This window comes from Aptenodytes forsteri, unplaced genomic scaffold (genome assembly GCF_000699145.1).
Source record: "Aptenodytes forsteri isolate BGI_AS27 unplaced genomic scaffold, ASM69914v1 Scaffold112, whole genome shotgun sequence".
Classification (NCBI taxonomy): domain Eukaryota; kingdom Metazoa; phylum Chordata; class Aves; order Sphenisciformes; family Spheniscidae; genus Aptenodytes; species Aptenodytes forsteri.
Window position 1 is genome coordinate 321,888 of NW_008794883.1, and position 17,368 is coordinate 339,255.

The 17,368-nt window shown below is 37.4% G+C and overlaps 2 protein-coding genes across 3 annotated transcripts in view; both read left to right on the forward strand.

Annotated features, from left to right (window-relative positions):
• Positions 1-10: 10 nt before the first annotated feature.
• STX16 (syntaxin 16) lies at positions 11-14,541 on the forward strand. 2 transcript variants are annotated; one of them, XM_009274719.1, is made up of 9 exons: positions 11-55; positions 2,604-2,615; positions 5,011-5,118; positions 6,349-6,489; positions 7,048-7,210; positions 8,247-8,338; positions 9,526-9,669; positions 10,217-10,297; positions 12,566-14,541. In XM_009274719.1, the coding sequence occupies exons 1-9, from the start codon at positions 44-46 to the stop codon at positions 12,668-12,670; spliced, it is 858 nt and encodes a 285-aa protein (XP_009272994.1). In that variant the 5' UTR covers positions 11-43; the 3' UTR covers positions 12,671-14,541. The 2 variants fall into 2 exon arrangements, with proteins under 2 accessions (XP_009272994.1, XP_009272993.1); XM_009274718.1 differs by lacking the exons at positions 11-55; positions 2,604-2,615 and adding an exon at positions 4,281-4,366.
• Positions 14,542-15,955: 1,414 nt separating this feature from the next.
• Positions 15,956-17,368, forward strand: part of NPEPL1 (aminopeptidase-like 1) — an 18,393-nt gene continuing 16,980 nt past the window's right edge. Inside the window, exons 1-2 of the mRNA XM_009274749.1 lie at positions 15,956-15,994; positions 16,629-16,630. Of these exons, the coding sequence (XP_009273024.1) occupies positions 15,956-15,994; positions 16,629-16,630 (41 nt within the window). The remainder of the gene's footprint in view (positions 15,995-16,628; positions 16,631-17,368) is intronic.

The window sequence follows — 17,368 nt, forward strand, 5'->3', positions numbered from 1 at the left end:
AGTGAGTAGTTACGGCTCCTCCAGCCCTCTGAGTTCACGTAGCATGGCTGCTGCGGTGAGTCTCCTCCCTTCATCCTACTGTACCGTGCTGCGCCTGGGGCTGCCAGGCAGCCGAGCTGTGTGCCCCGCTCCTCCCGTCTGGCCCTCCAGCCTTCCCCGATCCCCCCTCACCTGCCCCGGCTCTCCCTAGCTCCCTTTCTGTGAGCCCTCTCCTCAAAACCCCACCGTCCTCTGTACTTTCCCCCTCTGCCCCTCCCTCCCCACCTTGTTGATCCCTCTTTCCTACTACTTAACGTAAAATGAATAGAAGAGATCTGTCTTTGTGCTGATCACGTCTCTATTCACTTCATGAATAATAAATACAGTTATTGTTCTAAGAACTTCATGTTAGCATTGACATGAGGTTTTTTGTCCGCTGTGCTTTTTGATGTCTCCTTTCCCCAAAGAAAAAAATCCAAGTTATTTCATAGAGCAGAACTCTTCTATTCAGTTCAGCGTGGGCACTGTTAAATACACTAGTGTAGATTATTCCCATTGCTTGAATTTTTCCATAATTTGCTCTGATGTCCATTGCCCTTTTTATTTTTTTTTCCCCCAAATACAAATAATACTGAAAGTCATCTGTGAGAGAGGGGAGTCAGTAGATTCTAGTATGAGTCCTCATTACAGAAACTTCAAAAAGCCATTTGTTCAGTGGCAGTTTATGCAGCTTTTTCTAAGTTTTGAGCTAGTCAGACTGTGATGGACTGCTTGGCAGCTCAGCCCTACTGAGGTTTTTACACTTTCTGTTAAAACTTATCATTTATTTGTAATAGTCACCAGTAAATATCTGCTGGCAGTCTCATCATTCTAAATTGCTTTGCATTAATGCATTTTTGTTAGGAAAAGCCGTACTTTGTGCTGCAAATTTTATTTCAGCTGATGAGTTGCTGTTGAATGGTCTGTCTTCATTGTTAACTCTGTTACACCTGTGTCTAACAAGCTATGTATTAAATTGCATTTGCAGAACAGGAAATGTCAATAGTAATGTGTATTATACGTGTTTAATTTGGCACTGCGTTTAGTTCTTGTTAATGTGGGTTTTTGCCAATATCAATATCACTTTTTTTAGATCCTTGGATTTTTTTAAAATATCACCTAGAAAATTTAGTGATAGTTTAAACTCGCATACAGGCTATTGAGCAGTGAAACTACACTTTAAGTCAACAGTGAGTGCAGTAACACTTAGCGCTTGCATAAAACGTTTATTTACGGTGTTTGTTAACATTAATTGAAGCTATTTTCTAGGATGCTCATTCAAATGCAATCAAAGCTAATAGTGATTGGAAATTGTCGCTCTTGTGCAGTGGATGAAGTTAGTCAATGGCTCAATCATGATCCTGGTGGACAGTTGAGAGTTCCGTAGTTACTTGCTACAAGTGTACTATTTTAGCAAGAAGTGTAAAGATGGTAGTGTGAGCTGTTCACCTTTCATGTTTCTAAGGTGCCTGTCACTGTCAGAGTTGCAGCTAATAACCTGTTCTTTTGGGTGGAGTCCCCAGAGCAGAGCTTGCTGCATATCAGCAGGGCAGTGTTGCAAATTCTAGCTCATAGTACTTTGGTTTACCTTAGTTCACTCTCCACGCTTCTCCTGAAGAAATCCTTTACTCTGAGAGCTCTCTGTCAAAAATTGTGTTCTGCCCTGGAAGATGCATTCTCACGTGGACAGTCAACCGCTCCTTAAACTCAGATAATCAAAGTGGCGTTCTTAACAGTATAGTCCTATTTCAAAAGCTTGGTATATGATAAAAGAGATCATTAGTTGAAGCCTGCTGCTTTGTTAAACCACAAGTATTTTGTCCTTGTTTTAGATCTGATATGCTTGCTTTATTAATCTTTCAGTGAAATATCCTATTGCTCACACATACACTCTACAGTACAAAGACTGATGAATAGAGAAGGTGCAGATATGTTGCGGATACTAGCCTTTTGTATTTTTTCAGATGCATGTAGGATTAATGTTACCTGAAACTAGAGCATAACTGAAGTGTGTACATAAGCGAGAGTACAGTACATTTGCTTTCGCTTTTTGTCTTCTACTGTCTGTTTTATCCTGTGATAACTGGGGTGCTTGTCAATAAATGTCTTGCAAAAGCTTGTATGTGCGTCCTCCAATCATAATCAAACCTTCTAACTCACCAGTGGATGTTGAATACTGCAGTCAAATTGCCCTTGCTGTCACACTTCAATATATTCTATTTCATTTTTTCTACCTGAAATTTTAGTAACTAAAAACTTCACTGTGCAGTTACTTTGGGAAACAAACCAAGCTCATAACTTGACCTCTTATCTTCTTTCTGTTTACCAAGCAACTGAAATATTTTTTTAAAAGTTTGTGCATCAAGGAAGATGCTGACTTAAAAAGTACAATATCATGATGTATTTATTGAATAGTCATGTTTTAAAAGCCAGTTTGTTTTGTTCTTGGTAAACTGTCATGCTTAAAAAAAATCAGTATTTTCTTAACTGACCATAGCCTATATCTGCCCTATGTCTCTTTTTTCCCTTTTCCCTTTTGCTGTTTCTAACTGGATGGGGCTGATGGGATCCACAAATCACTTCAGGAGCTGGATGAGGTATTGTTTTTCACATTTTATTCTGCATCAAGCATACATCGTTGAGCTAAAGTGTTCCTTTCTTTATTCTTCTAGATTATTAAATTTCATTATATAGGATTGAGTGTCTCCATGCACAGTAGAAGGACGAGGCTGCATGAAGACAAGCATTTTGTGATATAATGTTACATTGTTAATAGATACCTGTATAAACTAGTCTGACTTATTGTATACAGATGAGATATAGTGACTTTGTACGATGAAGCTGTTAACTATTTTTTATGCTATGCATAAATTGTACAAACTTTATTGGTCAGGAAATAAGGTCAGGGATAAAAAACAGGCTTTCAGGAAAGAATTGCCCAGGAAGGAAGAGGGATTGCTTTCTAAAAGGGGAGGGGGTGGGGAACCACAAAGCTTTCCAGGCCTGATAAAGGAAAATTTAGAAATCTGGGAGAAACTAGGAAGTGAGGTTTTTGTATGAAATCTTTCCCTGCGAACAAACAGTGAAGTAATTAGGTATGTTTCAAGTGGTACCATTGATGACACCACCTCTTTCTATCTCCAGTAAAGGAAGATTATTTTATGTCTGAAATTACAAAGCCTGGTTCAACTGGCAACAAGATCTATATTTTTGTTCCAATTCCACCCATTCCCCTGCCTTCCTCTCAGAGGAGGAAGATGACTGGAAGCATCTATGGCCCTAGTGCTAAATGTTGCTCTGTGACTCTGCACACTGTTAGGTGTGTATCATACTCAGCCTTAAATTGGAGAATCATAGGCATGCTTGTTGGAAGGAACCTCTGGAGATCTTCTAGTTCAAGCCCCTGCTCAAAACAGGACGATTGGTAAGCTATATAGGGTCATCCATGACTTTGTTTAACCAAGTCTTGAAAACCTCCAAGAGCAAAGATACCATACTTTCTCTGGACAACCTCATCCAACACTGCACCATTGTAGAAATAGGTTTCTTTGTACCTGCACTATAGCACTGAGTCTATTTACATAAGTTTCTAAACCCTACCAAGAAAAATATTCTGATCTGTTTAAAGGTCAGTCACACTAATACTGTCCTTAAAAGAATTCTTATTGAGGGTGAACAGCACATTTTACTGGTAATGATATCAAAGCAGATAAATAAATCTGTACCTATATATTCAAGATCAGACCGTGGCTTTTGGTTTCTGCGAAACTGAGCTTTAAAAAAACCAACCAACCAAAACAAATGCCCTGCACAAACTGTTCTTATTCCTTCACAGTTGTCATGTTTTAAGCTCTCTTGAGGTTGAAGTTATTCAACCTGCATCCAAAAGTATTATTTGAAAAATAAGATTGATCAATCTTATCACAGGTATTTTGTGACTCTAAAAATTACTTTTAATTAGTCATGTGTTTTTTTCCCTAAAACCTTTTAATATTTCAACCCTACAAATTGGATTCTGTTCCCAAAAATAATCTCCAAAAAGTGTATCATACCCTTCTGCAACTATGACTGTGCTGCTGTACATCAGTGTGCATCAGTCTCCAGTAATATAAACCCCTGATTTGTTGCACCTGAGTTATTCAAATTATGACTATTAATTGTGATAAAGGGTTTCTTTTACTCCTTCCCTATCTCCAGCCCTCCTCTGGATCTGTGGAAAGCTGTCTATAAGCTGGCTGGCACATCGTCTTATTTATTCTGACAGTCTCTGGAATTTTCTGGAGAATTATCCCACCTATTTTCCTGCAAGTTTCTTTGCCTCAGGCCATATAGCTGAAGCAGCAAGCAGGTATCATTGTGATATAGGGAAGCGTGGATTGGTCACTGCCTTGGCTATTTTTGTTTAGCACCTTTTAATTTCTGTTAAATAAATAATTTAACAATTTTAGCTGCATGTCGGTTTGCAAGAGTGTTTGTTCTTCAGCTGCCTAGTAGGTGAGTGTCTGGCTAAATACAACATTGTTTGAGAACAATCATGGGATGCTATTTTTATTTCTTGGAGATATAATAAACATTTTTATTTGGAGATTTTCCCAAATGAGATTTTCAGACTTGCCTGGCCCAACATAAACCATGCTACACCATTGATTAGGGATCCCTTGGCTGTGAATCACTGTCTAATACGAAATGTACCAATATGAGAATTACTTGAATTCTCACTGCAATACCATATTTTCTCCTTGAAAATCCACTAAGAATTTATTCTAAGAGTAACTTTCATCTTTCAGATCCTGTAGGAAGTGGGAGGATGTAGGTCATTAGCATATAGGGACAAACCAGGAGATGTGCATCTTGATCATACCTGCATCATGTGCAAACACATTTTTGAGGTTAATTTTTATGGGAAGGCATACATGCACTTTTTCCTAATGCTCAAGCATTTGGATCTAATTTGCGTAAAATTAATTTGCTGTCTTTTCTTATCTTCTGTAGCTTGCTGATGATCGTATGGCACTGGTATCGGGAATAAGTTTAGATCCCGAAGCAGCAATTGGAGTAACAAAACGCTTACCTCCCAAATGGGTTGATGGAGCAGATGAAGTAAGTTGTGTGGCAAATCCAACACAGAGTTTGATTTCTCATGTAGAGATTTACTAGTGTTGCCAGTTACATTCTCAATGCTGTAAGTTTTACAATAGAAGTAGTATAGAAGAAAGATTTAAGTGTGTTTTCTAAACTGACACCCTTGTTTAGAGGAAAATATCAGGCAAGCTGTGACTTATTATCTTGAAGGATATATTGCAAGTGGAAAAAAAGGGAGATTATCTAGGGCTGGAAATTCCAGGAGACTGGGTTTGCATCATCTGTGGGAGCCCAGTATTAACAGTACACTGGGACCATTAGGATAGACATGCCATAGTTGACTGTTTAGACTTGAGACTGCGGGAAGGTCCTAAAGCTCTTAGCAAAGCAAAGTTGTTCTCAGTTTGAAACTTAGAAGGAAGGGTACAAAAAAATTAGCACTTCCAGTAGACTTTTTATTTGAACCCATTGAGGGGTCCAACTGCATAGACCCGAAAATGGTGGAGATTAGCAGTTTAATATTTGAAAACAAAGTGTCAGTGTCTTCTAGCAGGAGAATTTTTCCTGCCTATGCAGTACTGATGCCTTGCAAGTTATGGAAATATTTGGACAAATGCGAGGGGAATGATTCTAGAGGCATCCAATTAAAAACCTTTTCCAGTATTTGGAGTGTGAAGCTATTCTTGACTTTCAAAAAATCCTTTTAAAATGCACTCTTGGAACACACGTTGGCTCATCAGTTTGTGTGTACAGAACCCATTGTGCAAAAAGGTGATCAAGTCTCCTTTTTACTATGATAATAATCATTCTTACAGATTTATTTCTAATGACTTGTTTGAAAGCATGTCATTTAGCTTCTGCTGTTAAGTTCAGGCTATTCAATGTTTGACAGAGTTGAAGGTGTGACCTGAATTTTCATTTATGTTTTTAGAAGTTGGCTAAACCTTCTTATTATGATATTAATTACATAATGATAAAAATATTATTCCAACTTAATGAAGCATATTTGAAAACAGCAGTCTTGCCTAAGATTAACAAGAGTAGGTTTAAAAAGTAGCAAACTCAAAATACATGAAAGTATTCAGTTACTTCTTATTCAGCTTTTTATGTGGGTTTTTTAATGATCTTTGGTCTGCTTTTTATGTTATATAGATTTCTTTCAATGATTTTTGTCTAGCATTTGTCAGAACATTTTCCTCTGAAACATTAGTCACTTCCCTTTCTTCATTGTTGGGCTTTCTGTTTTAGATTCAGTATGATATCGCCAGGGTTAAACAGAAGATGAAGGAATTAGCCAGTCTTCATGATAAACATCTAAACAGACCAACACTGGATGACAGCAGTGAAGAAGAACGGGCAATAGAAATAACAACCCAAGAGATCACACAGGTACAGGCTGCTTTCAATTCTAAATCTACAGTTTGACGTATCTGTAATGAATCATGATGAGGCAGTGGCTTGCTTTGAATAAAGCATTTCTTTTGTAATCAGTATTAGAGCGAGCCAGAAGTCCTGGGTTCTATGCTTGGTACTGCACTCACTGACTCGGTGAACTTCTCAACAAGTCACTTAACCTCCCTGTTCTTCTACTTAACCTGTTTGCTTTTCTACTTGGAATAGGATTGGGAGACTTAATCAAATCACATTTACAGATATCTCGGACATACAGATATATATTTTCTAAGGCTTTGGGTCCAAGCAGTTATAACGAAGGAAGTGTCTTTGGTCAGAAGCAGTTGTGTTACTCTGCTACCCTGGTAGCTTTAAGTTGTTTGCTCATTTATGTTCTGTGTTTCCATACCTTTTTAAACATTGCACTGGGCAGTAAGAAATTTGATTTCTAGATTTTTTAAATTAAATATTAAGTCTTCCATTTGGAACTTTTGCAATGTGATATTTAAAGTGTGTGTTGCTGTATGTTTTTTACTAATGAAATTGTTTTCTCAGTTATTTCACAGATGTCAGAGAGCAGTCCAGGTCTTGCAGAGCAGGTCACGTAGTTGTACAGAACAAGAAGCACGTGTTCTCAGGAATGTAGTGTCTTCCTTAGCACAGTCCCTTCAGGACCTATCCACCAACTTTAGGCATGCACAGTCTGACTATCTCAAACGTAAGCATAAGAGATACAGTAATACATGGGCACCTTCTGTGGAAACCACTAATTAAGGTGTGCTTATTTTCTTGGTTGGGAAAACTGAAGCACAGAAGGGTTAAGTGATGCACACAGGACTACCAGAAGCATATTAGAGTGGAGGTTAGAATTTGGGAGTTTCTGGTTCACAGCCCATGTTCAAACTGCTTTATTCTACCTGTCTTTCATATTGCTAAAGGAGAAATTTCATGGTTAAGTGTATCAACAAAACCAGTGTATTTCATCCATCCATACTTTTAATGTGTCATTGCTTCTCAAATTGTGGTCTGCAAAGCTACTTCTGTTACAGTGGTGAAGCAGCCATTGGTCTTCAGACATGATACCTGCTGTTGATTGGTAGTCTGTGATAGATAAAACTTCAAAAGGTAGTCTGTGATAAATTAAAATTCTGCATCTATAAACAGATCGGAAGTGGAATATCCTCTGTTTAAAACTCTAGTGTTTTGTGTGCAGTTCCATTTTCAGCTAAGTAAGATTATTTTAATCTTTGAAGAAACCCACAAAAACTTGATCTTCAAATTTAATACTGACATAACATTTCTTCCTCCCATGGTATAAATGGCACAGGTGGAACCATCTGTTCCACCAAAGGTGGAACTACCACCTTTCTGGGTAGATGCAAGAGTAATTGTTAGAAAACTGTGATTCTGAGTTTGGGTGGAAGGTGGCACTCTTTAATCTTTGATTATCTGATCACAATTCAGACAAGGGATGTTCCTAAGAGAATTTGTTAGGAAATAGCCTAGAGTGATCACACTTTAAAGCTCTTAACTTACCTAATTTTTTTAACTTTATAGAACGTGATGACTTAAAATCACCAATTTAATCGGAGTCTCGCAAGTCTGGTTGAATTTGTTATGCTTTGTTAAATAGTAAGCCTGTGTGACAGTTAAAATTTAGATACTGCTATTTGTCATTTATTAGCCAGATTTTACTCTTACTCTGATTTTACTGTGCATAAATATTATGCTCAAACATAGTTTGTCTTTTACAGGCATGAAGAATAGAGAAGAAAGATCCAAACACTTCTTCGACACCTCAGTCCCACTGATGGATGATGGGGAGGATGATACACTTTATGACAGAGTAAGTTAAGATATTATTACGCAAATTCAATACGAAGAAGCTTTTTAATGTACCTTTAATTTTAGTATGAAAATATCAAAGTGGTATGCCATGAGCACCAAGCTACATGGAAATTCTATTTCTGCAGATTTGTGATGCATTTTCCTAATTAGTATTGCTGTTGTGATGTTAAGATGATTGTGCCATCAGCCTCTGTTGCAGTATGAGGGAACTCAGTTTGACTACTGAATTCTCCTTACATGACTGCAAGGGACTAGAAGGTCTGTAAATACAGTGCTGTCCTTTGTCATACCACCTTTCTGGGCAGATGCAAGAGTAATTGTTAGAAAACTGTGTGATTCTGAGTTTGGGTGGAAGGTGGCACTCTTTAAAATGAAATTTAAAGTGTAACTGAAAATTTTCAATATTACAAATTGTTGCAAGTAAGGGTGTAATGATTTGTTTCTGCACAGTTAAGTTGTTATGTTGTAGAGCTGTATCAGACCCACTTTTTTTTTTTACTTTGTGGAGTTTGGGGATATGGCATTTCTAAGCAATGGTTTGATCTGTTCTATTGTGTCCTATCTAACAGTGCTGCTTCTGCAGCGCTGTTATACTCTTAACTATAATGCTCAACGTTTAACTGAAAACTTACCGAAAAAGTCAAGGCAACTTTTCAGCTAATCTTGTGTATAAGAGGTTTTTCACTTATCTCTAAATAAGAGTGATGGGGAAAGGATAGTGTTCACTTGTGAATGGCCTTGGGAGACAAAAACAGTATGGTGTCTATAGTTTATTTAAAAAAAAAATCAGAATTGCTGCTGTGTCTTTACACATTGCCATTATGGGACTTTCTGTAACGCTGATCAATCAGTAGATATTCCATAACTACTAGACACTTGCACGTATTGGTTTTGTACACCAATAAAAACATGGGTTTAGAACAGACCTTATTTTAAAAAGTTGTTTGTGTGTTTGGGCAGGATGCAATTTAAGTTTTCTCTGCTCAAACCATAAATAGATGTCCAAGTTATTTTAGTGACCCTGAAACTCTGTTTTTAAAATACAATTATTTTTCTTAGAAACTTGTCTACTAAGGAAATTCCAAAAGGACTGTTGTGTTATGAAATCTTATAATCCTTATAATTATTTCTAGTGTTTTCATGCTGTTAATGTTAGCTCAACATTTAAATCTTTTATTTCAACAGGGTTTTACAGATGACCAGCTAGCACTGGTGGAGCAAAACACATTAATGGTAGAAGAGCGGGAACGAGAAATCCGTCAGATTGTACAGTCAATCTCCGATCTCAATGAAATATTTAGGGACCTGGGAGCAATGATAGTAGAACAGGTACACTGTCATCACGGTGTTAGTAAAAAATAGGAGATTCCAACTTACTGACTCTTCCTGTTGTAACATCCTGATTTCATGTGCTTCTCGTTTTTCCTAACTTACCTCTTCAGGCTCGGGTTTCCTCTGCTTGAAATCTGCCAGAAGATGAGTTAATGAAAAGAAATAAATAAAAATTCAACTGGTTATGGGTGTTAGACTAAAAAAAAAAAAAACATAGAATGCCAAAGTTCTGTTGGTTATTTCTTCCAGAGATTCAGTTTAGGTTAAATGTGTCAGCCAAAAGCACCTGAACTGAAAGTAAGGTAATTATTAAGTAATTATTAAGGGATGTGATGTGAGATGGTGACAGAGCTGCCAGTTAGATACTGAGCAAGGAGGTCGTTTAATGAAGTCCCAACTAGTTCTCCTGTAAAAGTTCATAGTTTACATAGTTCATTAGCTGTTTGCTGTGAGTGTTGTTAATTACTCTGCTGCTCATAATAATAATTGCTTTATGAAGTTCATTTAGGTTCAATTTGGTGCTCATTGTCTCCATTTTATTTAGGGAACAGTTCTAGATAGAATTGACTACAATGTCGAACAGTCATGTATGAAAACTGAAGAGGGTCTAAAACAACTACATAAGGTAAGCTGGCAGAATACTTAAGCTGCTTTGCATTTCTAATGATCTTTTATAATAGCCGTTAAGTTAGTCCTTTCTCAATTGCACATTGTCTCTTTTAGAAATGATTGCTGTACAGTATGAAATGTCCAACTGTACTGTAGTAGGAACTTTCCATATGACTTCTGTTTATGTCATACTTGATGCCTAGTGTTAATTTATTAAATAACTTTCTGGGCATCCAAGCAATGTGCTTTGATCTTGCTGACCTGGTGGGACTGATCTGCAATTCCTTCTCTGTTTGGAGAGCCCAGCACTTGTGAAGTAGGACTGGTTATTGGATACCTCACTATAGATTTTGGTCAGTTGATATATCCTAGTTTGAAAACATTATCTCAATAGTGTGAGCAGCAAGAATAATTTTTAATGTTTTCCTTTACCACCTGACACTTGTCAGAAGTTAGGTCCAACCTGATGCTTTTAATGTGAAGCTTCTACTATGAACATCTGAAAAGTTTGAACTGGCAGCAGAACAGAGTTTTGTGGTTGTTTTTGTTTTGTTGGCTGTTTTGTTTTGTTTTGATTTTAAGCTAAGTTCTGACTTGTCAGCTCAGTTCAGTCCTTCCGTTGCTGGAAATAAAGTAGAATGAGAGATTTAGGCAAAAGCCTCTTAAGTAAAACATTCTGTTTTGGAAACGTGGACATCTTACTACTACACACTCAACTTCTTCATATTATGGTAGACTTCTAATATATGGACAGCAAAAAAATGCCATTTGAGGAAAAGCAAAATAAATTGGTTATAAGTTTATTCTTGTTATACATAAAAGTAAATTTGAGATCACTAAAATTAAGCCTTGTTCACCAATGGTCAATGCCTTAAGTAATTGCAAGCAATTTGCACAAACTGAACTGGAAACAAATGAATCAGTTGGAATCAATGCTATTCCTAGTCTAGTGGCAGTTAATGAATTGTCAGCAAACCCCTCTTTGGATTGCTGACTAGAGTATGGATTTTTGATGCAATATGTACCTGTTTTCAGTACAGCATAGGAATTTTTTCACCCATCATGGAAGATGTACACACAGGTCTGAATAGTAATATCAAACACAGATACCTTGCTGTTTCTAATACTGTTGCTAGCTTTATTCTGATTTAATATCTGTAATATCTATAATGCCAATTTTCTTTTCTGTTTTAATTGGCATAATTATTACAAACTACTGAGACAGTACTTTCACAGAAATTGCATTAATTCACTGCAGAAGTCTGGTGATATGAATCATGAGTTACCAATTCCTGCTTCACATGAAAATTGGAATCAGTTGTGATACTTTGTCAGGCTTTGATACTTAAAGCCTAATTAAGTAAATAATCACTGTGGTTGCATGTTACATAGTTTCAGGTCAAAAACTCCTCTTTAGCAGATCTGATAATAAATAATTACTTTCCAGGGACTATAAAGGAGAAGAATTAATATATTTTTCCCTTTAAATTTTGAAGGTTTATTAATTTTAAAAGAATTAAATGCAAGTTTTGTTTTGTTTAGCTTCTATTAGCAGACTTTCATTTGGCTTTTGGAGAGTTTTCTCCACGTTGCCTCCTTTTAATTCCCCTGGGAAAAAGAGGAAAGGGATGAGAAAATGTGGTTAGAAGAAAGAAGGAATGAAGCAGAAAACTGAGAACCAAATCAGAAAGAAAGCTTTCAGTTCTAATTGAAATTAAATGAAAATGCACAGCTGAATCAGGTACAACAAAAATGCCTATTCAAAAATGAAGTTTTGTTGTGAATTTTAATGTCCTTCAAATATAATACCGGAATCAAATCAGCAAAAATGAGTTGGAACATCTTACCAACTTCTGCTGTTCAGACTTTCACGTACCCAGTTGCCTGATCTTGTTTCCATGGTCTTCATAGCTAGGTGTTCTTCCAAACGGAGTATCATTCTTCTGCGTAGCTCATATGTCCTGTGGAGGTATAGGGCCCTCTCAAGGACTGCTGAAAAGAAGTCACAGTTAGGTTGCTTAACCGACATGAGGATGTATTCTTCTTTATAGAGTCTGCTGTTTAATAGAGATAAATGACTTCAGTGTACACTTACCTGCAGTGAAGTCTATGGTGCAGACCGGAGTTTTTTTGTGGGAGTTGCTTGCAATATACGTTGTATGAAATGTCAAGTTACCAAAGAACAGTTCTGAGATAAATGTACTTCACTTATACTAAACAAGAGCCTGTACTTTGTAGCTTTGCAGAAATCTAAGTATTAACTCTTTCTTTTCTGTTTCTATAGGCAGAGCAATATCAGAAGAAGAATCGGAAGATGCTTGTTATTTTAATTTTGTTTGTTATAGTAATTGTCCTTATTGTTGTTCTTATTGGTGTAAAGTCACACTAGGTTTCACTTCATTTTCTCATTTTTGGAGTTTATGTGAACTTTTTTCCCCAATGTGAATGGATGGACCTGCACTCCAGAAAGCTGCCTTTGAATGTATAAGCCCTTGTGGTGCAAAGTCTGTGCAATGTTTCTGTAGAATTCTTCGAAGTACAAGTTTGGTGATCTGTGAGGTGTTTGTAAGGATTATATGGAAAATGTCAGGAAACCTGATGCTCCCACACAAATAATTTGGTGCTCTATGCAGAGGTGTTTGGAAACACAGTACTCTTGAAAAATAATTACAAAATTGAAGTTTACCAGTGAGTACAGTAATTAGGATGTTACTGTGAACAAAAATGTGTTGTATTCTGTATTCTTATGTCACAATTGTTACAGGCTTCAAATTTAAACCATGTTACTGAGTCATAGGAGTAGATAACAAAAATCGATCTAGATGTAAAATGTGTTGAGGCACAAAAATGTTTTATTTCATCTCCTTTCTTCCAGACTCAAAAACTCCAAAGAACTGGATAGACAGCTAAAAAAGAAAGCTTTTAGCAACCAGAATGTAATCCAACCCCTGAGAGCTTAATTTAGATACTGCACCATTACTAAGAATCAGAGTAGTACTTGATCTTGTAAATAACAAGATTTAATCACTGGCATAATTTAACACAGTTAATTAAAAAAATTTTCTGAGTTTGAGTAATCATGGGAATGTTTTTCCTCACCAGAATGATCATATATTTTCATGTACAATTTTTTTTTGTTTGAAGTTCAGACACTACATTAAAGCAGTGGTGAAGTTAAACCTAAAAAATAGAGATTCTTCTTTTGGCTTTCTACTCCCTCTGACCTGCTGTAGTGGGTCTCGGATGTTTCAGAAGTTAGTTGCTGTAATAGCTGTTTATTTTACAGTGCATCTGTCCATTTGTATAAGTGACTTCACTACAGTATATATTACATCCATTTTCCATGACAGAAGATTATTTCTTTCAAATGCCTGCCTGGAAGAGGATGTGTTTGTGGGCTTTTACTGACCGTGAGAGATGTCATGCAAATGACATGTTACTAGGCCTTCAGCAAAGAATTTGGGGTTTTTTCAGTGGAAAACTTTGCTGTAGGCCATAAAAGAGAAATTAAGGAAACATCTAAGTAATAGAATACTCATGATTTAATTCAGGCCTGAAGTGGTGTGCAGTTGTAGAGGCCTTGCCTTAATATTTTTAATATGGCTTTTCTGTATGGATTTTTTCCTCAAAGGGACTGTAACTTATTTCCTTCATTTTGACTGACACAGTGCTTCCCATAAACTTGCAGAGATGCTCTGCTCAAGGCCCCTGAAGTGCGGTTTCATAATATTATGATATTAATGTTGCATATGTTGCCTGCCCTGAGTTTATCTTTACTATGTACTAAGGAGGACTTAAGATGTGGCTTTAAACTGGCTTGGTGCAGGAATGGACCTGAAAGCAAAGACTACAAAGATGTGAAAGCCTTGGCTTTTTCTGTGGCTTATTGTGAAAAGCTTTGTACCACTCTTGTTACCTCTAGACAAAGGGGATGTTGAACTTCCAAAACTGCCAGTTCAAACCCTTGATTAAATTCATTAAGTAAACTGGTAAAAGAAAGAATGATGCTTGTAGTTGGGTGTGCAGCTCCCCTGTTCTGGTAATAGATCTTTTCAATGATCGTGAGTAAAACTACTGTCTCCCTAGTGTGCTGTCTACATCGGTTGGTGTGAAGCAGCGTATTGCTATAATTTAATATACTGTATTTGCAACTTCCTCTCTAACATGAGATCGTGTTATTTATTTCTGTCTTGACTGGTGCTTTTGACATTTTATCATGGCTAATGAATTCAAAGAAGTAATAAAACACTTCCAACCTAATTGGGCAATCACTCATTTTTTAAAAAAAGTATAAACTGAAACATACTCGTGTGATGGTAATGCGTCTCGATATAGTCTTCATAATTAAACGAAAGCAGCAGTGACATGAATATCTTGGGGGGGAAAAAAATAATGTAACTTTCTGTAGCACAATGTAACTTGGATTGTCAAGAGTTATTTCCCATGAGTTATGCCCATGGTATCTTAACTCCACTGAAGTAACTGGCTACATATTTTCTATCCAAATTCTGTAAAAGGGAAATGCATTTTTAATAGGCATTGGACAAGTTAAACTCGGATGTCAACTGTCCTGTGTTACTTGAGCTGGAATTTATTGAAACTGATTATATCGAGGGGAAAAAACCCCACAACAACAGGCTTCTAAATCCCTGCGGGTATCTAGTTTATTAGGAGTCAGTCTGAGTAACTACCAGCAGCTAAAACTCTTACGCTGTGTTTGTAAGAGTATCTCTACATGGTGCATTACGGAAGGGGTACTATCTGTGTCATTGGGCAATGAAAGCCCAAAAAAGCCATGGCAACTGAGGAGCAGCTTGGCTTTAATAGTGGCTGCTGCCTACTCGGGTGTTACGGGAGCAAGAGCTGCCCAAACCTACTGACTGTGCTTCTGTCCAGCCCCGTAATCGTATCTGTATTCTGCTGCAGAGAAAGCTGGTACGCTGTTCTGCAGATTGTGGCCTCTTCATGGCTGCTGGATTCTTCTCTGCTTGTACTGAACCTCTGATTCCTTACAAAGGAACAGAACGGCATTGCTAGAGCATCTGTGGCTCTTCACCTGGTGGGAATGACCTATAAAGCTGTTGGCTTGTACAGAATTTCTCCATTGAAATGCATGCAAGCGTGCAAAAAGGAGCTGCTACTCCTTGTTAACAAGATAATTCTAGTGATACGTGAAAATGACAGTATTAAAAGCATTGTAATAGCAAATTTATTTCTACTGCAAGCCTTCTCTAGAAACTGAAAAGCAAAATGGAAGAATTAGTTTCTTGCTTGGTGGTTTTTGGAATGTGCTAAAAATTGGAATGAATATAATTGATGCAGCATTCACTGAGGCTGCCTAGATTGTATTGATTTAAGGTTTGCTTTTACGAAACTTACCACAACACAAAGGTCTTATCTCCTTTGCTTAAATCCTTGGAAACCTTGCTTTTGGTTCAGCCTTGCAAAATGTAAGTTCTTGGATAGGTGACAGTGAAACTATTTTGTTGGAAAAAAATGTGTATTTAGTATCTCCAAAGAAACCCAAACCCAACAGCCTTCCTAGAGAAATTAAAATTCATTAAAACAGGGAATCCATTATGATGTTGCATATTAATTATGATGGATTATGTAAGATTATGTTTGAGTGGCTTAATCCATAAACACTTGTAGAAGATCTCTAATTGGAGTGGCCATGGAAGGCTGGTCCATGCTGCAGCTTCCACTGCGGCTCGTATGAGTAGAAACGTTTGCAGCTACTGTTAGCGGAACATACATAGAAAGCTTCCGTGCTGCAGCTAGAACTGATTTTCCCAGTCAGTCTATTGCCTTGGGTAGGACTCTCCTCTGCTGTCCTTAACTTTAATGAAGGAAGGATCGAGGGTTAGATGAGTATTTCCTACTGCTTTGTTTACCTTTCAGATAACGTGGGTTCGGGGACAGCGCCGTGTTGATACTCTTGCAGTAGCAGGAATAGCAGAATTTGTACTCAGTGTCTAGCAGCTTACTGCCTGGTTGAATCTTTCGAATGTCTCAATCCTGAAATAATTGCCTTGTGTTACTGTCTTTCATATCTCCCATCCTGACTATATGTATTGGATTAATAGTGAGTCCCTAAACGGTTTATGTTCTGTGGCTCAGTAAAGACTCATAAAAGTTGGGAGTCGGAGCTTGTTTATTGAAGAATGCTGTCCAGTCTGTGAGGGTGCACGACTGACCCCTGCAACAGATTTTGCTAGATCTTTTATTCAGGCTAATTTTAAATGTATTGGGCAATAAAGTTTCCATAATGTCCCTTCAGAGACCAAATAAGACCTTACTCTAAGGCTTTTTCTGCAATTCAACCTAATATTTTTGTTTCTTTTTAGATGTATTTCCATTATATGCATCAGCATTCACGTTTCCAGTATAAGTGGAAGTGCACTCCCTTCATGATGTTCAGATTTTCCTAGCTTTCATAGCTGCAGATTAACGAGCATCGATTCCCTACTGGCCTAACATTAATAGGAGGTGATTGGCAAATATAAAAAAAAATGAGGAAAAATACCCTATTATATTTAAAACAAACATTTAAATTTACTGTTAAAGCTGGTGTTTGGAAAACATTGTTTCCTTTTAATGAATCCCCATGCTGTACCTTAGAGCATATTTTGGCTTTTTCCTGTTTCTGGAATGTTTTTTAGCAGTACATTTTATCCAATATTTAACTTCACGAGGAAAAGAGGAATTCAGCTTTTTCCATTTTTGTCCCTATGTAACTTCACACTTTCAAAATGAAGCATTTCCATCCTAAAGTGGTATCATGAAGGGGAAATGGAGACTTTCAGCTTGATACAATTGCATTTCAGTTGTACACAGAGGGAGCCGGATTAGTATTACACCGTCCCCTCTCCGAAAACGCTCTGTACGGTTTGATGCATGCAGTAGGACGCGGGGGATCTCACGCTTTGCACGGCAGTGTTACCGCGTGGTGCTTTTCCATTTTCCTCTACAACCCGTGAAACCGTAAAACCCCTGATCCACTCGTCTGTTTTGTGAAGCTGGGGTCAAACACAAAGGCCCGGCACAAGGCTTGCTCCTGCCTAGCGCTCCCGGCGCAGGGGGGAAC

Bases quoted from the DNA above. Each gene is read 5' to 3' on its own strand.
- STX16 (XM_009274719.1), top strand. The intron at 5,119-6,348 runs GTAAGTTGTGTG...TTTCTGTTTTAG, and splicing joins GGGTTGATGGAGCAGATGAA to ATTCAGTATGATATCGCCAG. The intron at 9,670-10,216 runs GTACACTGTCAT...CATTTTATTTAG, and splicing joins GAGCAATGATAGTAGAACAG to GGAACAGTTCTAGATAGAAT.